This window comes from Elephantulus edwardii, unplaced genomic scaffold, assembly GCF_000299155.1.
Source record: "Elephantulus edwardii isolate Elephantulus edwardi_28Jun2011 unplaced genomic scaffold, EleEdw1.0 scaffold00328, whole genome shotgun sequence".
Taxonomy (NCBI): Eukaryota; Metazoa; Chordata; class Mammalia; order Macroscelidea; family Macroscelididae; genus Elephantulus; species Elephantulus edwardii.
The window spans coordinates 1,700,594-1,718,005 of record NW_006400078.1 but is presented as its reverse complement, the minus strand read 5'-3'; the positions used below and the strand labels follow the sequence as shown (position 1 = coordinate 1,718,005).

The 17,412-nt window shown below is 56.8% G+C and overlaps 2 protein-coding genes across 2 annotated transcripts in view; one reads left to right on the top strand and one right to left on the bottom strand.

Moving 5' to 3' along the window:
* Positions 1-8,148, top strand: part of OTUB1 (OTU domain, ubiquitin aldehyde binding 1) — an 8,642-nt gene extending 494 nt beyond the window's left edge. Inside the window, exons 2-7 of the mRNA XM_006901506.1 lie at positions 1,284-1,345; positions 1,577-1,675; positions 6,762-6,880; positions 7,105-7,189; positions 7,477-7,671; positions 7,795-8,148. Of these exons, the coding sequence (XP_006901568.1) occupies positions 1,284-1,345; positions 1,577-1,675; positions 6,762-6,880; positions 7,105-7,189; positions 7,477-7,671; positions 7,795-7,992 (758 nt within the window). The 3' untranslated portion in view covers positions 7,993-8,148. The remainder of the gene's footprint in view (positions 1-1,283; positions 1,346-1,576; positions 1,676-6,761; positions 6,881-7,104; positions 7,190-7,476; positions 7,672-7,794) is intronic.
* A 719-nt stretch (positions 8,149-8,867) lies between these two features.
* The window catches only part of MACROD1 (MACRO domain containing 1), a 168,155-nt gene continuing 159,610 nt past the window's right edge, over positions 8,868-17,412 (bottom strand). Inside the window, exons 5-11 of the mRNA XM_006901537.1 lie at positions 10,363-10,479; positions 9,766-9,887; positions 9,636-9,666; positions 9,453-9,526; positions 9,253-9,334; positions 9,141-9,199; positions 8,868-8,972 (exon numbers count right to left, since the gene is read on the bottom strand). Of these exons, the coding sequence (XP_006901599.1) occupies positions 8,868-8,972; positions 9,141-9,199; positions 9,253-9,334; positions 9,453-9,526; positions 9,636-9,666; positions 9,766-9,887; positions 10,363-10,479 (590 nt within the window). The remainder of the gene's footprint in view (positions 8,973-9,140; positions 9,200-9,252; positions 9,335-9,452; positions 9,527-9,635; positions 9,667-9,765; positions 9,888-10,362; positions 10,480-17,412) is intronic.

The window sequence follows — 17,412 nt, the reverse complement described above, 5'->3', positions numbered from 1 at the left end:
CGAGGCCTAGGCCCGGCTGGGCGCCCGCGCTCCCGGCAGCCGGCGAGCGGGGCCTTGCGAACCGGGCTGCGATGCCACGGAGCTTGGGAGCGGCCTGTGGGTTCTCCGTGGAGGCTGCGGCCTGCCGCCCCTGCCCGGCCCTGTGTCCTGCGACCTCCGGGCAGGGGGCCCTTCCCCGCGCCACCCTGCTTGTCCGGGCACCTCCCGCCCTGTCCATTGCCCACTTTTCCCAGTTAGGCCCCTGGCACCGAGCGGGGTCACTTTGATAGGAGAGCTCTGGACAGGATGAGCCGGGGTCCAGCCAAGTATCCCGCATGGAGGGGTCCCCAAGGGAGCCGTCCGACCTGGGCCCCGCGCGCGCCCGCCCGCACCCCTGCACACGCGCGCGCGCGCCCATCAGGAATCCCGGGCGCAGGACGAGGCTGGCTCAGGGCTCGAGGTCTCCTGGCCCCGCACCAAGACGCTCTGGTGTTGCGGTGCACTGAGCGTTGGAGTGCCAAGCCAAATGATCGAATCTGCCAACTGCTCCCTAGAAGAAAGGTGTCGCGAGGATCGACCTCCCCGGGACACTCCACGGGCCAGTCCAGTTGGTCTCTGTCTGTGGGCTTCCCCTGAATCAGACTCCACCCCGCGGTGATGGGTGTGGGTTAGGGTTTGGCATCTTAAGCAGAGTCTGGGCCTTGATTCTGGAACGCTAACCGGGGTACTGCGGGTGCCTGCTCCTCGGGGCGTGTAAGAGGAAGACGGTGGTGAGGTTAGTCCCGGGTGACAGGTGAGGAACCGGGCTGTGGTGTGAGCTAGTAGAAGAGGCATTGTGGTAGAGAGGACAGCGGTGGAATTGGATCTGAGTGTGACCAGCACGCGGCTTTGTTCTGGATGTGACCTTGGGCGAATGACTGAAGTGTTCAGTCATCTGAAAAGGGGATCAGTAACAGTCCCAGGGCTCCAGGAGGATGAAGGATGTGATTGTAAAGTGCAGGCCGACAGGAAGCTCGCACCCAGCCCGGGACTTGGCCAGCAGACTTCTTTTACTTTCCCCGGGAGGCCCTCCCCCCCACACACACACACACCCTCCCTCAGTGGGAGGAGGGAAAAAGCAAATTGTGGGGCCATCAGCTCCGTCCTCCTTTAATAGATGAAGGGAAGTGACACATGTTTACGGGGAATCAGGCTGGAGTGCAAGCCCACCTTGGAGCCCAGGGCTGCCCTGGCCCACATGCCTGGGGCAGCAGGGGCTGGGACCCACAGGACCCAGGTGAGCCTCAGCTGTTCTCTTCTCCTAGGTGTTAACTGTCTGGCTTACGATGAAGCCATCATGGCTCAGCAGGACCGAATTCAGCAAGAGGTGAGGGGCAGATGAGGACACAGGAGGCAGTGGGTGTGGGCACCATCGTGGGGTGGGATGTGGGCTGGCCCTGAAGCCTCATGGCTGTCTCCATTGATTGTGATAGCAGGCTGTGCTAGATACTGGGCCCCTTTCTGGAGTTCTCTTTGCAGCCGAGTGCCCCTCCTTAGCTGTCCTGCTGTCAGGTGGGTCCCCAGGTCTGTCAGCTCGGATGCTCTCCTGCCCTTGCAGATTGCTGTGCAGAACCCTCTGGTCTCGGAGCGGCTGGAGCTCTCGGTCCTGTACAAGGAGTATGCTGAGGATGACAACATCTATCAACAGAAGATCAAGGTGGGGGCCTGGCCAGAGGGCAGGAAGGGGCCTGCTGTGGACAGGAGGGGGACTGCCTTACACATGGTCCTCGCAGAGGCTGGCCTCACAGGGGAGGGGGAGGGGAAACTCTCAGTGTGCTGGTTCTTAAATGTGCCGACTCTAGAGTCAAAAGGACCTTGATTCAAATCCTAACTGGCCTGCCCTTTGTAGCAGTATCCTGGGCAACCAGGGATCATGACATTGCCTGCCAGGCAGTGATGTGACAGTGGTAAGATCCTCTCTCCCATGTGGGAGAGCTGAGGTTTGATTCCTGGCCGGCACACCTCACGTGTTACCACCAAGTCAGTCAGTGGAAGCTTGTGTGATGCTTCGATGCTCAACAGATTTCAGCAGTTTCCAGACCAAGAAGGACTAGGAAGAAAGGCCTGGTGGCCCAGCTCTAAAGGTCAGGCTTTGGGACACACCATGGGTGGAGCCCAATGTGGAATCTGAAACTATTGTGGGGATGGCCCATGGCCAGGCAGCCTTTTGTTCCACTGTGTGTAGGGTCCCTGTGAACTGATGGCAACAAACAGCAGCCCATGCCATAGGGTGGCTGCAAGGTAGAGGGAGATGATGCCTTTGTGAGGCCTGACAGGGGGTTGACCAGGCTGGGCTGCAATGGGTAGGAGTTTTGGCACCTGGCTCCTTATGGGAAGGCAGGGAGCCTCAGGGAAAAGAGGACTCAGATCTTTGTGTAAGGTCTACAGCGTTAGTCCAGACTGGTCATTGGTCACTCAGCCTAACTGTCTTCATCTGTGAAATGGGGACGTTTAAAAGGGCACAGAATGGGGCTACTAAAATTTGACTCTTAAAAGCAGAGGGCAGGCGGGTCACCCAGGTGGTAGGAGACAGCCAGTGTGTCAGGTGGTATACAGATAGGCCACCACAGCCTGTGTCAGCTGAGAGTAGGGAGTGGAGGCCCCTGGGACAAACGTGTGTAGCTGCACCTGTCACCCCCAGTGTTGCAAGATGTGTTTTTCCAAGAGAAGCCAGAAATGATGACTTGTGTGAAATCTCATGACTTCTAATGTAGTTGTTGGTGCTGTCAAGTCCCCTCTGATTTCAGGCAGCCCTGTGTGTCACAGAATGTGATTGCCCGGTCTCATGCTAGCTTTGTCATGGCTATGTTTGAAGCCATCATTATGGCAATTGTATCCATCTGTTTTACTGTGGGTTTCGTTTCTTTATTTTTGAAGACTTCTTTTGGCTTCTAATAGCTAAAATTTAAATAAAATTTAAAATGCTGTGTGGGCCAACAGCACACAAGGATACTGGACCTCCCCTTGCTTGCAGTGTTTACAGCTTAACTAGGATCCCTGAAGACAGGCAGATAGATGCAGGCACAGATCTGGATCCTTGCAGACCTGGGTTTAAGCGGTGGTCCTGGGCGCTGAACTTCTTGGTGTATCTGTTGTTTTCGTACTTCTGGGTGGAATGCCTTCTGCTTCACAGGGGGTACTGACAGGGATTGGAGATGATGGAGGTCATGTGCTCAGTGCCCAGCAGGTACCAGGGCTTAGTCAGTGGTGACCTCTCCCTTCCTCCATGTGGCAGGTCAGTGAAGTGATGCCCCCATTTCAAGACCTAGCTGTGAAACCGGGCCACCTTGGGCTAACCTGACAGTGTGGACTATTCGGGTTTTTGCATTGGTTCTTTCAGACATCAACAACTGTGTGGGAAATCTGCCTCAGAGACCGCCTGGCAGAGACTGCAGAACCTATTTTGACTTTGTGCAGCTGTTAAGTGGCTACCTTTTATAGGGATATAAGATACCAAAGCAAGTGATGATAAAGAGTAGGGCCTCAGAATGATCAGCAACCACCGTCTGTCTACAGTGTGTTGTACTGTGGTGACTTTTGTGTGACTAGCATGCTGGAAACAGCCACCATTATTTCAGATACTAGTAGGGTCACCCAGGGTGGACACATTGCGAGAGAGCTTTTAGATTAAAAACTAGGAAGAAAAGCCCATTGATTGACATCCACAGATTAGCCCTTGGAAACCTCGTGGGTCCCACTAGTAAGTAGTCTTGTTCAAAATGAAGAAGCGTTGATGTTGAGTGGATTCTGAGGCTTGGTACCTTTGTGTGTCGGCAGGACTGTGCTCTGTCGGGTTCTCAGTGGTCGATTCTTTTGTAAGTACATTACCAAGCTCCCATAGATTGAGCTGTGTTTCCCGGATGTATGAGTCTGCTTGGCTAGGTCCTGATTCTTGGTGGTTTAGCAGTCATACAATTGATGTGGTCCCCCTGTGTTGTATATTCTGTAAGTGGGACTGGGGTGGGCTGGATATTGAGTGCCACCTTTTAAGAACTGCTCACTACCTTACTGAAGTGAGCTTTGGTGGCGGAGGGGGTTATGCTGCTAACCAAAGGCCAGCCATGCTTCTGGCAGTTTGAATCCACCAGTAGCTCCATGGGAGAAAGATGGGCATTCACTTCCCATGTTATTTATAACCTCAGGAACCCAATGGAAGGTCACTTAGGAGCTGGTTCTGACTCACCCACAATGAGTTGACCTTAGTGAAGTTATGATCTTTTGTGACACTCTTTAAAGAGGGATAATAGGAGAGAGAAGTGAGTAAAACAAAAGGAACTTAACTACCAAACTAGCCAGAAGTGGAGTGTGTCCTTGACACTTGGAGTCCCTTTGCTGAGAACCTCCTGGTCCCGGGGGAATACTGATACACAGACAGAATCTCCAAGGAATACCAGGTCCACAGGCATTGAAAGGAGACAAGGGCCTTCCTCAAGAGCTTGACAGCAGAGAAAGGCCGACCCTAGAGCTGGCCCTTTGAATTTTGACACCCGACCTCCTAACCTGCAGGAGATAAGTTGTTAAAGGCAGAGACTTGGGGCATTTCTGTTATTGCAACACGAGATATGAATGTGGTCGTAGGAGTGGAGTGCTGCATTAATGACTACCTAAATGTGGAATTAGTTTTAGAATTGAGTAATGAACTTGGAAACATTTTAAGACACCTGATAGTAAAAGAAGCTTCTCTGGTGGCCTAGTCCAGAGGAAGTGGCCCTGCTAATCCAGAGGGTGTTGAACCATGAAAGAGCGAGGGCTGGTCAGCCTGAAATGCAAGGAGTTGTGTGGCCTCCTGAGCCTTCAGGTAGTGCTGCTGACATGTCCCATGAGGGGAAGGGAGGAACGGGACACAAGGGAGCTCAGGGAGGTGTGCAGACTCCTCGATAATGGCTCGTGCCTGCTGACCCCAGTGCACGGGGCATGGGGACAAGCTGACTGGACCTGACTAAGCAAACAGGAGGCGGCGGGCACTGAGCTGGCATTGATTGGTGCGGGTCATGGTTTGCCCCAGGCCAGACTTTGCTTATGGGTACACATACTCCAAGTTCGAGCTAGAACAGTCGGAGATTTTGAGTTTGTAATGAAGTTACTCTCTCGGTAAGGAATGGCATTGTTAACCCAAAGGCAAGCGGTGCTCGACGAGGGAAGGATGGGTCCTTTTCTTCTGTGTGATTTTCGTTGTTGTGTGCCCCTAGCTGACACTCCAGCAGGTAATAGTAAATAACACAGGCGGGGTAGATTTGAACCACTTGTTTTTGCAACTGCAACACAACTCATCACTAGATCACCAGAGCTCCCTGCCCATGCGATTGATAACCTCTGAAAACCTGCTGCAGGGTCAGCTGTGAGTTGGTTCCAAATCCATGGTAATGAATGAGTCAAGTTCAGAATTGGGGATGATAGGATGAAGTGAAGGTGTTCTGTTTGTGGCAAGAACATGCATTTTTTAGGGAGCCCAGTCATGAATTGTGTTCCCCCAAAATATATGCCCATTTGACTAGGCCATCACTCTCAGGTGGTGATTATACGTTAGAGCCCTGCACGTGTGGTGTTTGTTAGAGCAGCTCCCTGTGACCTTTCCTCCCAGCTCCTCTGTGCCTTAAACTTCTAGTTTGGGGATTCGATTGTTCAAGATCAGCAGCTCCACTCCTTGCAATCCCAGGATCCCCTAGAGCAGCAAGATGAGCTCTGAAGACGGCTCCAGACTGTTAGGCTGGATCTGAGGCAGCTAATGACATCGTGGCAGTGATGATTTGGACACTGTACTGTGGGCTGTTTCCTTAACGAACGCACTGTTGTGGATACTGCAGAGGGTGATAACCTCAGCCTAAAACCCCTGCGTTCGCCCCTGCGTTCGCAAAGCTTCTATTGCATAGTGGAAAGGCCAACAACGCAAGAGAGAACGAACATATGCTGTATGTCAGAAGGTGGCAGGTGCTGTGAGGAAGAGGAAACAGGAGAGGGAGGAGGTATTTGGCCTCTGTATTCATGAGCCAGCCTGGCCTGCCTTCCGCAAGCTGAGCAAGTAGGGGCTTAGGGAGCTCATGGTACGGCTGGAGTCTGGTGAGGGGAACGGGAGGTGATAAGCAGTGGGGGCTCTGAGTCAGGAGGAGGCGCTGACCGGGCTGCTCTGTTGAGAACAGAATGCTGCATTCAAGGTGTTCACCAGAGGGGCCTGTGGGGACACTGGCAAGCAGATGGGATGTGGTGATGGGGAACAGGCTGGCCGAGCTACGCACAGAAGTGCTGGATCCTAGATCTTGAAGTTGGAGCCCGGGGTACTGACTGTTGGCTTAGACAGGTGTGAGGAGGAAGTCCAGGTTGCAGAAGCTGTGGCTCGAACAGCTGAAAGGCCAACTTATGGGCCAAGCTAGGGGTTGAGGTTTGTATGGGGGTTATCGAGATCCCCGAGAGCAGGTAGTGCGAGTAGCCTAAGAGCAGAAGCTGTCCCGGGCTGGAACAGGGTTTGTGCAGGCCACTGGTTTTGGGGAGGGCCAGTGTCGGTACCAGCTTTCTGCAGATTGCAGTGGCATCTACAGGATGGGGGCTGGGTGGTTTGGTGGTCTGACTTGGAGATGAGAAGAGGATGCTGTGGCTGGGTAGGAGGGAGAAAAGGGGAGGTGGGACTAAGCAGACCCATGACCAGTCAGTGCCTGGGGAGTGTGGAGCTGAGTGTGACCTTTGGGGTTTCTCCTTGGCCAGCCCTGAATGGGCTGGGTGTTGATGGGCTGTGGGTGTCCTTTCTGCAGGACCTCCACAAAAAGTACTCGTACATCCGGAAGACCAGGCCTGACGGGAACTGTTTCTATCGAGCATTTGGATTCTCCCACTTGGAGGCATTGCTGGATGACAGCAAGGAATTGCAGCGGTGAGGCGGGTGGGCACCTGGACACCGAGGAGGTGGGTGAGGGCTCCCCTTTTGATCAAGAGGTGGATGTTCCACAGGCCAGTCTGACGGGCTGGGTTCCCACTTGAGGTGTTTCTTGTGAGCTGGGACAGCATGGTGCTGGCCGTGCCCCTCATCTCTGGGCTGGCCCCTCTGGGCCCCCTCACTGTTGGCCAGAGAACCCATGCTGGCTTGTCCTCTCCCAGGTTCAAGGCTGTGTCTGCCAAGAGCAAAGAGGACTTGGTGTCCCAAGGCTTCACTGAGTTCACAATTGAAGACTTCCACAACACGGTGAGCCCCCGCCCTGAGTGATTGACCCGGGCACAGCGAGGCCCATGGCTTTGGGGCTTGTAGTCCACTTTCTCCCTCATCTTGCTTTTTAAAAAAATTTTTATTTTATTTTATTGTGTGTGTGTGTGCGTGCACTGTTAAATCAGATCTGACTGGTACAGTAGGAGATTGTTCCTCCTTCTCCAGCAGAGCATCTGGTGGATTTGAACCGTGCACCTCTGGGATTGCAGTATACCTTCTTGCCACTAGGCCACCAGAGCTCACCCTCATCTTGCTTTTTATTGCAGTTCATGGACCTGATTGAGCAGGTGGAGAAGCAGACTTCAGTCGCTGACCTGCTGGCTTCCTTCAACGACCAGAGCACCTCTGACTACCTGGTGGTCTACCTGCGGCTGCTCACATCTGGCTACCTGCAGCGCGAGAGCAAGTTCTTCCAGCATTTCATCGAGGGCGGGCGGACCGTCAAGGAGTTCTGCCAGCAGGTGCTGCCCCTCTCTGTTTTTCTCAGCCTATAAGTTGGGTGGCACCCAGTCCTAGGAGTGCAGAGGGTTCAGCAGGGGTTGGGGCACTGAGATCTGACCTGCATCTGTCAAAACCTGTCACAGGAGGTGGAGCCCATGTGCAAGGAGAGCGACCACATCCACATCATCGCCCTGGCCCAGGCCCTCAGTGTCTCCATCCAGGTGGAGTATATGGACCGCGGCGAGGGCGGCACCACCAACCCGCACGTCTTCCCTGAGGGCTCCGAGCCCAAGGTCTACCTTCTCTACCGGCCTGGCCACTACGACATCCTCTACAAATAGGGCCAGCCGGCCGCTGCTGCCCGCTGCCCTCCCTGCTGCCAGGCGCCAGACATGTACAGAGGTTTTTTTTGTGGTTGTAAATGGTCGTATTTCACTCCTCCCCTTTTTTCTGTCACACCACCTTCCATGTTTTATTAAAGGGGATGCTGGTGGTGAGTTGCGTGTGTGCGTGTCCCTGCTCTGCCCCCCACCTGCCTGGCTGCTGTGTGTCTGCCTGTCCCCCTTCCCTGGGTGGGTCCCTCCTTGCCCTCCACCCCCGAGTCTCCCCATCAGGAGCAGTTATGAGAGGCCAGGCCTCTTGGGGTCCATTCCTTGTTACCTCTACCCTCCAGCCCAGAGATTGAGGGAATCCTGAAGGTCCTTGGAGACCTACCCATGTAGGTCCTGCCTGCACCCTGTACTCCTGACCCTAGACCCTGCACGGGTCTGCATGGTTGGAGAGGGTCCATATAGAGGGCCTCAGTGATGGTGGGAGCCCCCTGAAGGCGGGCAAAGGAGCAAGGGCCCCCACAGTGCACCAGGCCTTGGAGTGGGAGGGGCAGCTCAAGGTCTGGACAGGACTTACCCATTCACCCTCCCCCCCACACCCAGCTCAGCAGTCCCTGCCTGTGCCTGCTTTGCACCCCTGCTTGGGTCTCTCTGCACTGCCTCCCTTTCACTCCACTCCTCTCCCACCCCAGCACATGCGGGGTCTCAGCCCCCAGGCTGTGAGCTCCTTGGGGGCAGGCCCTCAATAAATGTGAAGTGCTGCTGCCTGCCTCTGCCGTGGCCTGCGCCTCCACCTCCTCAAGACACAGGGTGGGCTCCAGCATTACCAGGGCGCCCTCCTCCACTCAGTCAGCGCCCAGACAGGAGCTGCAGCTAGGAGATCTTTATTAGGGGGCTGAGGCCAGAACAGGTGGCCAGGCCTCCAGGCCCAACTGCAAACTCAGCGACCTCTCTTCAGAGCTGGGAGCGTGGTCCTGCTGGTGCCAGAGGGTCTGAGGGCAGAGGAGGAGTCAGAGGGGTTAGGAAGAGCGAGGGCTGTGCCTCTCAGCCCCCCAGGCTGCTCCCTAATCCCCGGCCTCTGCGTGGGGGTGAGCGTGCAGGCAGTGGGTGTGTTAGTGGGTGGGCGTTAGTGGGGAGCACACGGGCCAGCCTCTGCTTACCGTCCCGGCAAGGTGGGCATCGGGCGTCAGGCTGGAAGGCAGAGGACAGTGAGGGCCCGCTGGGGGTGGGCCAGGGGTGGGCAGGGCTGCGGGCGGGCCAGGGGACACGTACCTACGGGGAAGTAGTGCGGGAGCCGCTGCCTGTAGATGTCCTCGTCCTTCTCCAGGAACACGCAGATGACCAGCCGATCCACCTGCACGAGGGGCAACTCAGCCCGGGGAGGGTCTCTGCTTGCTCCCGAGTCACCCAGCCCTGTCCCCACCTCCTGTCCTGTGGCCGCCCCTCTGCCCCTCACTGGGACCAGACCCCACCTTGTCCTTGTGCTGCTCCAGCCACTCCCGTAGTGTGGTCAGCACCACCTCGGCGGCCGCCTCATTAGGGTAGCCTGGGGGCGGGACGGGTGCTGGTGAGGCTCCGCCCCCTGTCAGCCAAGGCTCCGCCCACACGCATCCCCGCCCGAGCCCCGCCCCCCCGCCTGCCCGGAATCCACTCACCGAACACCCCGGTGGAGATGCAAGGAAACGCCTGGGGGGCGGGGGGGACACACAGGATGCAACCCCGTGAGTCCTTCGCGCTTCGCCCACTTCCCCCGAAGGCCCGCCCCGACCCCCGGCCCACTCTCACCACTGAGCGGAGCCGGTGCTCCAGCAGCAGGTCCAGGCTGCACTGGTAGCAACTGCGGAGCTCGGCCACCTGGCTGGCGGTGGGTTCGCCGTGGGCAATGGGCCCCACCGTGTGGATGACATCTGCGGGGGGTGGGCTGCGTCAGCCTGGCCCGAGGGGCAGGAAATGCCTCTGGCGGACACCCTGCAGAAGCAGGCGCATGGCGTGCCCCAGCCTGAATCCGCTGATGACACTGATGGGTGAGGCCAGGCCATGATGGACACCCACAGGCTATTTGCTGCGCCCTCCCCAGGTGATCTGGCCGGACGTGGTGTAAACCGGTGTCTGGTGTGAATGAGTCAGAGGCCAGGCCTCCACTGCCCCCAGCCTCCACCTCTACACGGGCCGCTACCCTGCCCCACCCTCCACTCACTCCTCGTGTCCATCATGTCAAAGAGGTAGGTTCAACCATTTAGGGTTAAGAAGTGCCCCTGTAGTTCTGTGGGTGTCGCACTCCTAGACTCATATACAGGCGCTCCACCATATCCGAGCAGGAGTGCTGAGGGGCAGGGCACGCATCTGTGCCCCACGAGGGCAGGGTGTCCCTCTAGGACTCACACTTGGCCGGCAGGCGGTAGCCGCAGGTGATCTTGGCCTTGCCGGTGTCACAGCTCTGCAGGGTGCGGCACTCATCGGTGAGCAGCGGCCCCGCGGCCCGGTGGATGCAGCCGTCCACTGCAGGGGCAGAGGAGCAGGCTGTGACCTCCTGCACCCGGAGGCCCCGGGACAAGGCAAAGCTTATAGATCAACGATCCCCAACCCAGAAGAGACCCCGTCGGCGGCTCTGGAGCCCACCAAGCATCACTCGGTCACCCCGCACCTCCTTGTGCACCCGAGGAGGGAATTCCCGCTCGGAGCTGCCTCCCGGTCCGGCGGGCGGGGCGCTGGCCAGCAGGGGGCGCGCGCGGACCACCTGCTCCTCCCGGCTGCGCGCGGGGCCTCCGCGGGGACGCAGCCCGAGCCGGGCGGAGCCCAGCGGAACCCCGCGGCCCATGCGCCCCGCTCTGCCCGAGGCGAGGCTCACTTTCCGGCCAGCCTCATCCTGCAGTCCGGGGCTGACCCCCGCATGCTCGGACCCTCTTTGCTGATGAGGAAACTGGGGCCACGTCGTTACAAGTGGCCGGTCCCGGGTTGCACTGGGTCCTCCGGCCGCGTCCTGCACCACGCAGACCGGGACCGCGAGTCCTTGCCACGCAGGTGTCCCTGGGCGCGGGGCCCTGTCTTAACGAGCAGCCTCGTTAGCGAAGCCGAGTTAATTGGGGCCAGGCCTGGGCTTGTTTATGTGAAGGCGGCTCCCGGGCCTCAAGACCCACCCTGGGGACCTGGGCCCAGAAAAACAAGTCAGGCGCTGAGCGCTGAGTGAGGCGCCCAGCTTCTCCCTGGACACGGGGCTCTAGCCTCAGGCGGCCTGAGTTCATTCAAGTGCTTTTCCACCTCTGAGCGACAGTTAGAAAACTGACCCCTCAGGGGAGGAGCTGGGGGCCTGGCCAGGAGAACTTGAACCTAGTCCAGCAGATTTTCTTCAGCTATTTTGTTTTCTCCTGTAGTCTTGAATTTTCTTTTTTTAATTAATTTCAGTGAACATCTACAGAGATTTTGGATTCATTCATTCATTGTTGCACTTTTCTCCCCGCCCACTCCACCTCCACACCCAGTTCGCCTTCTTGAAAAGCAAAAGAAAAACTTGAATTTTTGATTGCTCAGAGCAGATTCCACAAAATATTTCAGGAGGGCAGGATGGGAGATTGACGTTGGCGAAGACCTCTGGGACGGGGTCCATTCCATCCCTTTCTCTCCTGTCCGTGGGTCTCACACAAGGGTCCAGGGGTACAGTGGGAAGCCTAGTGTGTCTTTCTTGGAGGGGGCTGGGAGGTGCTCACCCAGCAGGTCAGAAAAGGTGGCGTTCTAATCCCAGCTCCACTAGTCACAGCTGTGGGACTGACACAGGCTTCATCACTTAACCATGCTTTGTCTCATCTACTAAATGGGAACACGTTTGTTGCTGTGAGATGCCATCAAGTCGAGTACACCTCATAGTGACCCTGTGCCGTCCTCACTATCTGACACACTCAAGCCCACTGCTATAGTCACTGTCCATCCATCTGGTGGACGGTCTTCTCTTTCACTGACTGACCCTTCACCTTTCCAAGCATGATCTCCCTTTCCAAGAAATAGCCTCTCCCAGCAACATGCCCAAAGTATGGGAGATGAAGCTTTATTTTTGCCTCCAAGGAGCACTCTGGCTACACCTTCTCCAAGACATATCTATTTGCAGTTTTGATGGTTTGTGGGATACTCAATACTCTTCTCCTAAGACAAAGCTCAAAAGCATCAATTCTTCCACCACCTTTATTCATTGTCCAGCTCTCAGAGGCACAGCAAGTAACTGAAAAGGCCATCCTGAGGCAGGTGCACCTTAGTCCTCAAACTGACACCATTGCTCTTTAATAATTTCACGAGGTCCCTGTCTGCAGTCAGGGATCATAGTAGTACTCACCTAATAGTAGTAGGGCTCAGGGTGCTTAAGTCAGTGTGAACGACTGTGACCAGCGCTGGCTGTCACAATGAGGGGGAGAGTTTGGGCATGTTCAGGCAGGGGTGTTCTCCACACAGTGTGTACTGGTGTCCGAGTTTGCAGGTGAGCACAGGGATTGTCTAAGCTCATGCTCCTTGGGGCTCTCCTCAGCACAGGACTGTCTTCCGGCACTAAAAGCCCTGTAGGCGACCTTGACCGACTGCAATGTCCCTGCGGAAGTAGAGCTCAGCAAGATCTGCATCTCAGGGACTTAATGTTTCCTGTGGAAGTGACTGAACGGGCCTGCAGCCAGGCCTTTGGGGCTGAGCTGGGGGCACATGCCGGGGTGAGGGAGAGGTCTGGGACTGGACCCCCTCCAGGGTACACCCAGGCCTGGGTCATGATTCCTCCAGAGGATGGTTTCTCAGTGCAGAGCAAGGTCTGGACATAGGCTCTGCCATGTCCCCCTAGGGAATGGGGGTCCAGACTGGCCTGGCATTCAGAGACTCGGCTGCCTGGTTGCCACTGGCCTGTTGCACCCTTCCCTCTCTAAACACTAGCCTATGGCTTCCCCTGAGCCCCCAAATATCAGAGGACCTCCCTTCAGCTGCTAGCCTGCTCCAGCCCTGCTATCCTTAGCCACAGACCTACAGGGGTACCCTGTTCTCTGTGCTGCTTGGAATTCTGCTGGTTTTGCCCTCACTTGAGGCCGAGACCAAACCCTTCCTCCACCTGTGGCCAGGAGCATCCCTCTGGTGCCCCTGCCCCCTCAAGCGCCAGTCCAGGCCTCCTCGACGCCCCCTCTGCTCTGACTTCTGAATACCAGCCACTGACAGCTATTATGCAGCACCTGCCATCTAGCTTGGTCCTCAGAACAGCTCTGAGAAAGCCTAGAATTTTCCTCGATTTATGGAGGTATAAATGGGCACAGAGAGGACGTGATGCTTCCTCAGGGCCACAGTACTGGACTCCAGGAGGCTGGGTTTCCAGGCTCAGCGGCACTACTTTGTCCAGGACTCTAAAAGGGCTCACCTCTCCCTGACCTCCTCCCTACCTTTGCTGTCCAAGTCTCCGCTGCCTCACCAGGCACTGGGAAGGCGTCGTCTAGAGCTGCTGTCCATCCCTCGGCCCTCCTCAGCCAGATCTTGCAGCTGGACTCCTGTGCTCTGCCCCTCCATCAACACATCTCTCTCCAAAAGGGATACTTTGGGGACATTGCTGTCTCATGAGGCTGTTTCTCTTACGCTGGCCCTTTCTGGGTCATTCAAATGCTCCCCACATCCCTGACCTCAGCCCTCATCTAGTCAGATGCCCACTGTGGAGATAGCCCTCCTCTCCCACTCGGACCCCTGAACGGTCTTCTGTTTCCTTCAGGACCTCCTCTTCCTCACTCGCTCCTTGGAGTCCTGAAGTCCCGTTTCTTCCTGAGCCAGGGAATGTGGCCATGAGCAGGCCCCCTGTCTCAGCGCCTAGGCCCCAAGTACTTCCTGCGGGGGGAGGCCCTGACAGGGTGTGGCCCCTGCTCACAGTGTCCACCCCTCATACACACCCTGGCCTCTGTGCCCTGTACTTGCCTCGACCTCACCGAGGTCCCCGGGGGTCTGCTCCCGTGTGGGCTGCCCTTGGAGACCTCACTGTCAGGTTCAGACTTGTTCTCATGTTCCCACCATGTGTGAAAGAAAGGAGAAGGGGGCTGAGCGAGCCCTGGACGAGGCCCTGGGCAGGTGGCCAGAAGCCAAGCAGCCTTCTGTGGGGGCCAGTGCACCCAGGCACTTAGGATGTGTGGCCGCTATTTAGGATGCTGTAATATTCATGAAGGGAAGATTAGATATTTAAATTTATTCAGCAATAAATGCGTCTCAGTGGGGGAGCATTCCTCATGCTAAACAAACAAGCAAGCAGGGGCTAATTAATTATTTACGGGAACACGAGGAGGCCTGTGGCCTGAAGGTGGGGGGCGGAGGGGGGACAGCCGTGCTGGTGCCAAAGGGCAGGGAACCCTGACAGCCCAGGGATCTCCCTCCTCTCCTCACCCCGCCCCTGCCACCCTCCAACACCCTGCGTGCCTTTTGGTGGTTTCTCCTTCCTGAAATCCTGGCTGCAAGCTTGCTGGTGGCTTTGGATGAGTCCCTTAACCTCTCTGAGCCCCAGGGAGTGGTGGGGAGGACTGAGGGATTCTTGGGTGGCCAGGTGGGTCCTAAGCAAGAGGCAGAGGGACTGCGAGCCTCCAGCCTTCGACCCTCAAACTCCTCTAGCCACCCTTAGAAATGTGGGAGGTGGGTGAGGAGCTCTGGTGGCCTAGTGGTGAGAAGCTGCACTGCAATCCCAGAGGTACAGGGTTTGAATCCACCAGATGCTCTGCTGGAGAAGGAGGGGCAATCTCCTCCTGTACCAGTCAGATCCGATTTGATGGTACACACAAAGACACACACCACCCGCAAGAATAAAAAAAAGAAAAGATATGTGGGAGGTGGAGGCCCAGAGGAACTAAGTGACCTGTCTAAGGTCACACACGAAGGAGGGGAGCAGGCCCTAAGACTCTTATGTTGTTGTTGTCTTGTACTGTCAAGTTGGAACAGATTCATAGCTAACTCCGCAGGGGGTTTTCTGAGGCTGTAAATTGAAAGAGACAAGACTGCCCATCTTTCTCTCATGAAGCACCTGGTGGATTTGAACTGTGTACCTTTATGTTGGCAGCACAACTCCTTACCAGTAAACCACCAGAGAGAGATCCCTAAGATATTACAAAGCAGACAAAGGTCCAGAGAAGTGGCGCTCCCTTCCACCACCTTGTCCCAGGAAGTCTCACGCCCTACTCTCTGCTCCTCTGACTTTCTTGGGCTCCCGTGGGTCCCCAGAGCCAGGAAGTGAGAGGAAGGGGCCCCGTCATGCTCCTAGGCAGATTCCCTAGCCTCATGACTCAACTTCCCACCTCTAAGTGAGCACCTGGTGACTTTGGGGGACATGTTGCTGGGGACACAGTAGACCCCCAGCCTTGAGAGACACAAATCTGAGGAACCTCCCACACCCAGTGCTCCCGTCTCCCCCAGCAACTCAATCGGTGACCTTCGCCTCTCTGTGCCTCAGTTTCCCCATATGTACAATGTGACCCTCCTTGCTTGTCATGGGCCCTCAGATACACTCCTTTCACAGGTAAGAGACTAAGGTTCAGCCATCGTAGGAGAGTTCTCAGCCCCCACTATGTTCTTAGGGGGCTCCTTTGCTGGAAACACCCACCCCCGGCGTGTCAGGAGTGAACTGAACTTCTGGCCAGAGCTGTAATCCATCTGCTGGGGAAGAGACACGGCAGGAGGCACATGAGAGAGGCCCGGGGGTCTCGGTGTCAGGAGCACGAGGCTGAGCGGGTGGGCGCCCCTCAGCCCTCAGGACTGTGTTCTGCCCGGACAGCTTGGCAGGGTCACCAGAGGCCCTGCCTCTCCTGGCCAGGGTGTGCCTCACCTGCCACTTGCCTTCGCTCCCACAAGCAGGGCTTCCAGGCCAATGAGGAAACTGAGTCCCAGAGAAGGAACCAGAAGGGGCCAGCTCTGCAGAGGGAAGGCCTCACTCATGAAAACCAATGGGTGATCCCCTCAGGGGGTTTCCTCAGCTTCTCAGCCCACCCCTACTCTTGTCCTCTGGCCTCCATTCACCTCCCAGGGTCTGGCTGGGTCTTGGGCCCTGAGACACCCTGTGAGGCCCAGTGTTCAGGATCACCTTGGCCCTGGCCTACTCCCTCCTATCACTCATTCAATCAACAAACCCACCCGCCCGCCCCCGCCACGTACAACGCTGGGCTAGGCCCGTGGGGGCTGCAGAGCCCACCCTCACCAGGCGGTGCCCAGGCGGGTGGGTGTCCTGGGGGGAAGATGGATGGGCGGCAGCTGACGATGTGATCTGAAATTCATTACAGGGTGAGATCAGTGCCTTAAATGGGGATTTGAAAACATTAGGGCTTCATTATGTACATAACGGCAGCGCCTCATTCATCATGCAAAAATCACTCCTGTTATTAAAAATCCCCGTGGCAGCTGCAGGCAGGGGCTTGGCAGCATCGTGCCCGCTGGGGGTGGGGCACGGGAAGCCCACGAGGAGGCCACACGAGGAGCTGGAGTCCCAGCATCCCTCTGACCCGCTGGGCAGAGGAGGGCAGGCACAGGGGTTCAGCTCCATCAAGCTGGTACCTCAGTTTCCGTATCTGTTAGTGGAGATGCTGAGGGCACATCCCACGTGGCTGTGGGCCCCATGGAGATGCAGACTCACCCAGCCAGTCGTGTCAGCTCCGCCCTCCTCACCTCCTGGGGTCAGGCAGCGGCTCTGGGCATTTACTGGGCCCAGTAAATATGTCATATATTCATTCATATAACAGCTCACACGGGGGACCCTCTGACTCACATTCACCTTCTGACCCATTCACTGTCCTGTCTCTGGTCCTAAGCATGTGTGGAAGCTGACACATGAATTCAATTCTAACATGGGACAGACGGACACAGGACAAGGAGAAAACTGTCAGCCAACAGGTTGAGAGGTAGGGGGTAGGCACTGTCTCTGAGAGGGTGGCATCTGAGCTCAGCTCTCAGTGGAGAAAGAACTGGCTTATGGCAGACGGGGGAGAGTCCCAAACAGAGGGCTTAGCAAGGCACAGGACCTGTGGCAGGAGTCCAGGAGGAGCTGGCCCACGGGTGGTCCAGGGAAAGGTGGGGGGCTCTACCCTGCAGCACTGGGCCAGAAGCCTCCAGGAACCCAGCCAGGAACCCAGAGTCTATCTGCCCACAGTAGGAAGAAGCCATTAGAGGCTGAAAGCAGGGCTGACGTGGTCTGAAGCGTCCTCTGAGCACCTCTGCTGTCCCCTCCGCGCAGCACACCCTGCCTGTCTCCAGAGCATCATACCTGTCCCCACACCTTGCCTGACTGGTACCAGCCGGGCCTGGCATACTGTGGGAGCACAGGGGAGTTTGTGAACAGGTTGGTTGAGCTCCAGCCCAGGGCGAGGGCGGGGGCAGAACACTTGGCCTGGCCCACCCATCACAGCGGCCATGCGATCCGCTCAGGGTGCCTGGCATGTTGATCAGAGCAGCTAGGACGCACTGCGCCCC